The sequence below is a fragment of the Mus caroli genome, chromosome 14 (assembly GCF_900094665.2).
Source record: "Mus caroli chromosome 14, CAROLI_EIJ_v1.1, whole genome shotgun sequence".
In the NCBI taxonomy this organism is placed as follows: domain Eukaryota; kingdom Metazoa; phylum Chordata; class Mammalia; order Rodentia; family Muridae; genus Mus; species Mus caroli.
The window spans coordinates 25,726,624-25,735,464 of NC_034583.1; the positions used below are offsets into that span (position 1 = coordinate 25,726,624).

The 8,841-nt window shown below is 38.0% G+C and overlaps 1 protein-coding gene across 4 annotated transcripts in view; it reads right to left on the reverse strand.

Annotated features, from left to right (window-relative positions):
* The window catches only part of Mapk8 (mitogen-activated protein kinase 8), a 74,284-nt gene that overhangs the window by 29,816 nt on the left and 35,627 nt on the right, over positions 1-8,841 (reverse strand). For all 4 annotated transcript variants that reach the window (XM_021181283.2, XM_029468851.1, XM_029468852.1 and 1 more), the window contains exons 2-3: positions 6,373-6,541; positions 3,554-3,683 (exon numbers count right to left, since the gene is read on the reverse strand). In XM_021181283.2, the coding sequence (XP_021036942.1) occupies positions 3,554-3,683; positions 6,373-6,494 (252 nt within the window). In that variant the 5' untranslated portion in view covers positions 6,495-6,541. The remainder of the gene's footprint in view (positions 1-3,553; positions 3,684-6,372; positions 6,542-8,841) is intronic.

Below are 8,841 nucleotides of genomic sequence, written 5' to 3' on the forward strand. Positions count from 1 at the left end.
CAGGCCGGTTTCCTGCTTCCCTAACTAATGCAGTCTCAGGTCCTGCGCGCAATTGGATTGGAGCAGAAGCTGTGTTCCACTCACCAGAAGTCTTAAGATTCTGTGGCGGGTGTTGTGGGTAGCTGGCGAGTGTCAGCTGACCCTGCGCCCTAGCTACCCCGGCGCTTTTCTGACCGGAGAGGCTTGTGGCCCTATTCCAATTCTTCTGTTTTTTAATCCACATAGTTTACTGTATTTTGTGATAGTAGCCTGAACAGAATAGTACAAGCAGAGTCTCTAACAATAGTTTTCAGCAATTTCAGATACCATTTTACTATCTATAATATGGGAATATTATATAATATTATAAAGACAAATCTGATTCTATTACTTATCACCCTCAAAATGTAAAGCCAGTAAACCTCCCCAGCAGTCCACCTCAAGTCCCCAGAATACAGCACTAACTTGTCCCTCATTTTGCTAAATATTAAAACTTGTCACTTTGGCCATATCAATTAGTTTCAAACATGTTTTTTTGGTTTTTTTTTTTTTTAATCTTTTAGTGTATTATTTCCTATGCTTGACATTTATTTACTGAGCTTAATTATCTAAAGATGGACCTCCTTTGTAACATCCTTGGCCCTCTGTTACTGTTCATGTCATTTCTACATTCAGCACATGTAACAGAATCTCATTTCCGTAATAAGCTCATCGCAGACCACAGACGGTCCTTGTTAGAAAGAACTACCTGATCTGCTTTCCTCGGCCAGTATGCAAAGGTGCACTTCATGTCTGCCAGTAATTTAGGAAAGGGACTGTTTCTCTAGACATAATCTTCATGAGGACAGAATGGATGCCATTCACGTATGCTTTAAGCTCTGCTTATAGAAGGCATCTGTCAGTAAATATTCAGAAAAACATTAAGCCAGAAAGGGTAAAATGAATTATTTAAGTTAGAGGCACTACTGTTGGGTGTGGGAAGTAGGGAGGACAATAAAAGTACACAGGATTCTTTCTCACTACATGTATTAGTGAACATATCCAACTATATACTTGAAGTTGACGAACTGACTAGTATTTGAACCATATCTTACTGAGCTTTTGTAAAGCAAATGAACAGCACAGCTGTCCTATTTTATAATAATAAAAAAGTAAGAAGTTATTATCTCAGAACAGCAGTCAAGCCAAGGTCAAGGGATGATGAGGAGGTGGGTTATGACTAGGTATCAAAGAACTATTAATTACCACAACCAAGTAAAAACTTACCAAAAACACTGTTTTCCTCTGAGGATAAAACAACAACAAAAGATAACAGTCACAGAGGAATAATACAACTAGATATAGAATATAAAGATTTCAAAAAGGTAAAATGCATCTAATAGCATGCATATGAACATGAAGAAGAATTAGGGGAAGCTGAATAATTCTGAGAGTTAAACATGGCAATTTCTACAATATGCTTAACAGTTCTACCTATTATGAAGACAATCTTAGCAATTCTGGCAAGTGAAACCAGTAAATGTGAAGTTGAAATAAAGATATTATTCCAGAGCGTGAGCGTTGGGCGTGGTGGGGAAGTAGGGAGTTGCCTAAAACTCTGAGACTAGCCACACTTCACTTTTGATATCTGAAGGTGGACAACAAAAAGTAGTATACTTAGTTTTCTCAAACCAACAGGATGCAATGTGACTTGCTATCAGGCCTTTTGATTACTTGTTAGACAATGAGTCAAGTGGATTAATACTTGAAATAAAGAGACAAGCCTCAACAGCTACTAGAAGAATTCATCAGACATGCAGCATTTGTGTGCTAAGTGTTTCATCAGAGTGATCTGGTGAAAAGAAAAACTAAAAATTACAAAAAACTTGAAAAGAGCATAGAATCATCATTTCAAGATCATCTGTCCAGAACAGCAAACTCTAAAAAGATAAAACATTACAAAATATCCATTATACACCAGGGGTGACAGAGTGGGTCTGACATTTGTAGTTTTCACCATATTAATTTTTTTATACTCATTCAATAAACAAAGTATGCTGAGCATCCATCCAGTCTGGACCACTTTAGCTAACCTAAGTACATGGTTCGTTCCCACATTCTCCATTTAGCAAATGGAACTTCTCTGCTGCCAACCAGGGTAGAGGAAGAAGTATTTGAATTGAACAAAGAAAACCTTAGACAACACTTCCACAGCTCTAAAACCGCTCTGCCCAGACCAGAAGGGCACAAGCAGAACTCGTCTGACAAGCACCATGTCTGGCTCCCACCTGCAACAAGAAAGACCACCATTTCTTCCTTGATAATGAACACTCAACCTCTGTCAGACCCCTTTTTCCAAAGAACTTTCACCCCAATTTTAAGAGTCAGTTCCTTCTACTCCTTTGCCCCCATTAAGCCTTCCCAGTGTGCTGAAGCTCACAAGAACCTGCCTCTTGAAATCTCAGCATTTCGGTATGCCTTCTACCAACTGACAGCTAAATTATTATTGCTTTGTAGTATTTAATTCAGCATATTTCACTACCATCAAAACATCATAAACTTCCCAAATAATAAGCCTAATCCTTAACATCTATATATTTTCCAATGGTGATGAATCTGTAACTCTAATACACAAAAGGTTCTACAGACAGCTAGCTCTCAAAATGTGATGTACTTTCTACACCAGACGTATGGAACTCATTACATTTTATATAAACTCTTTGGACAATGTCTCTGGCCAGCACTTTCAGTTTAGTGCTTCATAAAACTGTCCTCTATGCAATTCTCTCCTAGTTTATGTCTTTCCACTTTGGAAGAACAATATACTGCATTAAGATATTCCTAAGGGGCTGCAGAGATGGCTCAGTGGTTAGTGATCCTGAGTTCAATTCCCAGCAACAACATGACGGTTCACAACTATCTGTAATGGGATCTGATGCCCTCTTCTGGTGTGTATGAAGACAGCTACAGTATACAGTGTACACACAATAAAAAACATTAAAAAAATAATTCCAAATACATCAGTATATTTAATGCATACTTACATTAACTTTTTATTTTCAAAATGAATAAAAGTTTTATCTTCAAGTTAGAAATGTTTTCCTAGTTCTCTGTATATATTTCCAAAGTTTTTCTTCAACTATTATTATCTGAGTAAAAGTTAGTACTGATAAAAGAAGTCAGAATCAGGTGCAGAGGTAGTTTGAATTTTGAGTCCCATTAAATCCCAATGTCCAAATAAAATGGGCATGATTTCATCTTTGTACAGCTTTTTGAAATGTCACCTTTATGTCTTACAAAAAGGACGTAAGATGAGCTCAATTCTGAATAAAATACTTTTCAAACACTATCTCCTTAAGACTCCTACAAATTAAATGCTAGGAAATTATCAAATCAAAATTTCAGAAGACATTTTTGTTCTTTTGCTACTACTTAATAACGGGGGTGGAGGATCACTTTAGATTTTAAATAATGTTTCGATCTAGAGAAGCAATTTAAAACTCCTAATATTTTTTAAAAAGCCTTTGACAGGCATGTATTCATGAATAAATCTTGATTTCATTTATACCTCAGAAATGTGAACTTGAACACTTACATTTTTGTGATTAACACACTTCATAAGAACTAGTTCTCGGTAGGCGCGCTTAGCATGGGTCTGATTCTGAAATGGCCGGCTGAGCTTCTTGATTGCAACATTTCTTTCAAGAATGGCATCATAAGCTGCACTGTAATAAGAAATCAAAAATAATAATAAATTTTAAACACAAATCTCTAAAACCAAATTTTTACAAACCAATCAAGTAGACTCCTTACTTTTTCCAACTAGACTGTTACCCAAGATCCACTGAACATATGTGGGCACTAGGACACAAGTTCTTTTTGTCTTTTATTTTTAAAAAATTACATTTAAAAAATGTATCTATTTTGTATATGCATGTATGCACATATGCGTGTGGATGGGATGTCATGTGGAAGACAGAAGATAACTTTTCCTTATTGGTTCTCTCCTTCCACCAGATGGATCCTGGGGAGTAAGGCTTAACAACAGGTTCCTTTCTTTACCCCTTGAGCCTTGCTGCACAAATCATTAGTATTAGTCTAAGGTCTAAAGGACTCCTTCACCTTGCACATCTAGCAAGAAAGGCTATGTAATCATGACTTCTACTTATTCTTATTTGCTGAAGAATTCTGGGGCTGAAGAGATGGCTAAGAATACTAGCTGCTCTCTCAAAGAACCCAGTTTTATTTCCCAGCATCCACATGGCAGTTCACAACCATCTACAACTCCAGTTCCAGGGGATCCAGTGCCCTCTGCTGGCCTCTACAAGCACTAGGCAAACAAGCAGTATACAGACATACATGTAGGTAACACACACACACACACACACACACACAGGAGAGAGGGAGAGGGAGAGGGAGAGGGGGAGAGAGAGAGAGAATTATTATGTAATTATTGAAGAATATTACAGGGTTTTGAATAAGACACAAGTCAATGAGTACAGAAAGGAAACTATCCTGATAATATGTATACAAAAGACTAAAAATCACAACTCCTTTAACATTTTGTTTTGGAGGAGGAACTCAAGGTATTAATAAATATGAATACTTGATATGAAGATATTAGAAAAGAATGAAAGTCAGTGTTTTCATTATACAATTCTATTATTAAATTCTAATAATTTAGGATTTTACTACAATTGTTCTGATATCTAAAAAAGAGACATATTACAGCTAAGGACGTCTTTCTCTTGTGTTCTCAGAGGTAAGTGTTTCTCTTTTCTATAGTCATTTCACAGTACAGAGGAATGGTGCAACAAGGTACACTATTGTGCAGGCTGTATTAATACTACTCAGCGCTTACTTTTCATAATGCCTGGCTGACATATACAGCTCTAGTTCATTTTAAATGTTGTACAGTATTTTGCTGTTTGACTATATCATAATTTTTTATTTTCCTGCTTCCAGACTTGATGCTGTTTCAACTATTGCTATTAGAAATAATTTTTCAATGAATAGCTCTGTGTACATGTATTTGTAGACATATACAAGAGCTTTTCTAGAACCTTATAGACATACTGAATCACAAGCACTCTGTCTTAGTCAGGGTTTCTATTCCTGCACAAACATCATGACCAAGAAGCAAGTTAGGAAGGAAAGGGTTTATTCGGCTTACACTTCCATCACTAAAGGAAGTCAGGACTGGAACTCAAGCAGGGCAGGAAGCAGGAGCTGATGCAGAGGCCATGGAGGGATGTTCTTTACTGGCTTGCTTCCCCTGGCTTGCTCAGCCTGCTCTCTTATAGAACTCAAGACCACCAGCACAGGGATGGTCCCACAAGGGCCCCTTCCCCCTTGATCACTAATTGAGAAAATGCCTTACAGCTGGATCTCATGGAGGCATTTCCTCAACTGAAGCTCCTTTCTCTGTGATAACTCCAGCTGTGTCAAGTTGATACACAAAACCAGCCAGTATGCCCACTCCGATTTCTTTTAACAGATTTTAAATAAAATTGTTTATGAAGTAACAAAGATGTAATTATGCTTGGGTATGGCTTAGCATTTCTCCAAACTCTAGATTATAATGCTAACTTAGTGATTCTGCATCAGGAGCAGAACTATCCCAAGGCATATTTTCCACTCCAGTTTATAAAGAATTATGCTCACCTATAAAACCTGGATCTTTTGTAGAAGTTAGTTTATAAATCAACTTTAAAGATACATGGGTTTTGAAACAGATGTACTAGCTAACTTTACTCCCCAGGGTCAGGGTAAAGTGGTGAGGTTACTGAAATTCCCATTTCATCAGAGTGAAAGTGAAGATTCCACGAGACATCTCACTAATCAGCTATGGGAAACAATGCATCCATGGACGAGCAAGCCTGCCATTTCCTCTTCCCTGATATCAGTGTATGTCTCTATAGGCCTTTGACCAAGTATTTAGTCACGATTTATGTATCAAAATAGCAGTGTTGGTTAATAGTTACAACTTATGAATAACAGTAATAATAACAACAAAAGACCAGTAACCCCCTAGGAAAATTAATACAATATGGCATTCTTTTTTTTCCACTTTCTTTTTTCTTTTTTGTCTTAAAGAATTTATTTATTATGTATTTATTTAATGTACGCGAGTACACTATCTCTGTCTTAGGACACACCAGAAGAGGGCATCAGATCCCATTACAGATGGTTTTAAGCCACCATGTGGTTGCTGGAAATAGAACTCAGGACCTCTGCAAGAACAGTCTCTTAACCTCTGAGTCGTTTGTCCAGCCCCACACAGTATGGCTTTCATTTACATTGCCCTGACTTTTTTATTTTTTATTTTTTTGAGAAGTTGATACTTACCAAAGGATCTATATTACAAAGAGAAGAGGTCAAGACTTATTGTCATACTTTGAAATAAAAACTTACCACACTATTCCTTGAGCTCCTGAGCCTATAGGCTTTAAATTCTGGTATCGTTTTAGGACTGTGAATGTAGAATCTCCAATCTCTACACTATAAAAATTGTTGTCACGTTTGCTTCTGCTCATGATGGCAAGCAATTAGTCTAATGGCTTCATCCAAATATTCACCAAGGCTGCAAAATAAAAGAAAACATGTCTTAAGAAAATGATTTTGTGTAGTATTAACATCCAAGTCATTACTCTACTCACTATAGTAACACAGGCTGCTAGGTCATCCTCATTAAGAAGAGTGCATCACAAGAAACAAAACCACCACAGAGCTTAGGTCAGTACATGATACATGTAAATAAATACTGACTGGTTCTTTAAAAACATTTTTATTATAATGAACTGTTTCGCTAATCTTTAAGTGACTGGTGTAAATGCATAATTATCTTATTTAAAAAAAAAAAAAAAGAGAGGCTGGGTTGGATAAGCTAGTCAGTAAAGACCTTGTAACATGAGTATCAAAGGCCTGAGTTCAAGGTCCAGGGCCCATATAAAAAGTTGGTTAAGTGGAGCGCCATGTGCAGTCTCAGTGTGTGGGAGGCAAGCACAGGAGGATCCTTGGCTATCACTGACCATCAAACTTAGCCTTATTAGCAAGCCCCACATCCCACCAAACTCAAAACACAGTCTAAAAATACAGAGTGGCTGACTTCTGAGGAACATCTAGGGTTGATTTCTGACCTCTGACCTCCACATACACCTCCATTCCACACATACATAGGCACAAAAAGAACAAAAGCAAGCAAATTAAACATTTTCTAGAGTTTATTAGTATTATTATTATTTTCTTACCATGGCAAGTCAGGCAGCAAACTATAAGCATATAATGCACCTGTTTAACAGACAAGGTTCTTTTATTGTGACAAATCTCCTAACACCCAATGGTAAGATCCTGGTACACTACAATGGCCAAAGGATAGAAGCAGGACAGGAAACCTAGGTAAGGTCAAGAAGGGGAATGGGCCTTCACACACTGATCAAGGAGGAGGAGGGGGTTTCATACTTTAGTGCACAAACAATACTCTTCTAATGTGTTTAGGGCATCCAACAATCCATGCTGGTCTTGACCACCATTCTATAACCTATCAGATTAAAAGTCAAGGCTCCCCAACTCCTCATTTAAGTATTGAACAGATCTCTCCTTTATTATACAAGTATTCTACTTCAGAATGCATGCACTGGGTGTGTAGGTTGGACCTATAATACTGGCTCTCTGGAAGCTGATATAGTGAGGACTATTTAAGCCCAGGAATTTAAAAGTAACTCAGGTAACGTAGAGACTCCATTTAAAACAAACAAGATAAACAAAATGCATGCAAGACAATTCTAAGCTACCATTCATTAACCCAGCAAATCACCAATCCAGTGGAATCCAAAGAATTTCTGGAGTGTGAGTGTTGCTGGGGGAAGAGGCTGGGGGTATGTTAAGGCAATGATAACAACAAGAAACTGACACCCAACTGAATTTCTTTTTTAAAAAGATGATTTATTTATTTTTATTTTATGTGAATTGATGTTTTTCCTGCATGTGTGTCTGTGTGAGGGTGTTGGATCTTCTAAAGCTGCAATTATAGACAGTCGTGAGCTGCCATGAGGGTGCTCAGAATTGAATCTGGGTCCTCTGGAATAACAGCCAATGCTCTTAACTGCTGAGCCACCTCTTCAGGCCTCCAACTGACAATTTCTAATGCAAATAATCAACTCGATAAATATCATGGGTAGCCTGGGGCCAGGTCATAATCTATGGTGAGGTCAGATGGAAGGCCTGAAAGGTTGCAAGCAAAACACTGGTAGTAGCCTGCAGAAGAAAGAAGAACAATGAGTGGAAGAGGAAAACTAGAGAAGCTACTGTACAGCTCACAAAAGCTCACAATCAGCTCTGGCCTCTTTGGCTCTCCTCAGACAGTAGTTGATGAGTAGCCCTTCTGCTGCTGGCAGATCTGTGTGCATGAGTGCTGCAAGCTTATGGCTAAGCTGACAGACTCGGGATTCCATAGCTCCAAGCTTGGACAACTGAAGTCTTAGGGCTCAAGACTCCAGCAGCCAGAGAGACATGGTTCTATACACCTAGGGTGGGTGCTGTATTAATAATACTCTGGGTTTTACTGGCGGCTTGGCTTTTGGCAGCTAGTTTAAGCCCTCAACATATCTGAAGAGGACATTTTTACTATCTCTATGCCTTGCATGGATTCAATCTCTAGAATCAATATGTCAATATCATCTTCTTTTCTTCCTTTCTTCTCTTCCCCCCTTTTCCCTATTCTAACAGACAAGTAGAAGTTCAAGTTAAGACAGGTAAGAGATTAGTGTTAAGGAAGGTGGGTGTACTGGCTATTTTTGTGTCAACTTGACACAGCTGGAGTTATCACAGAGAAAGGAGCTTCAGTTGAGGAAATGCCTCCATGAGATCCAACTGTAGGGCATT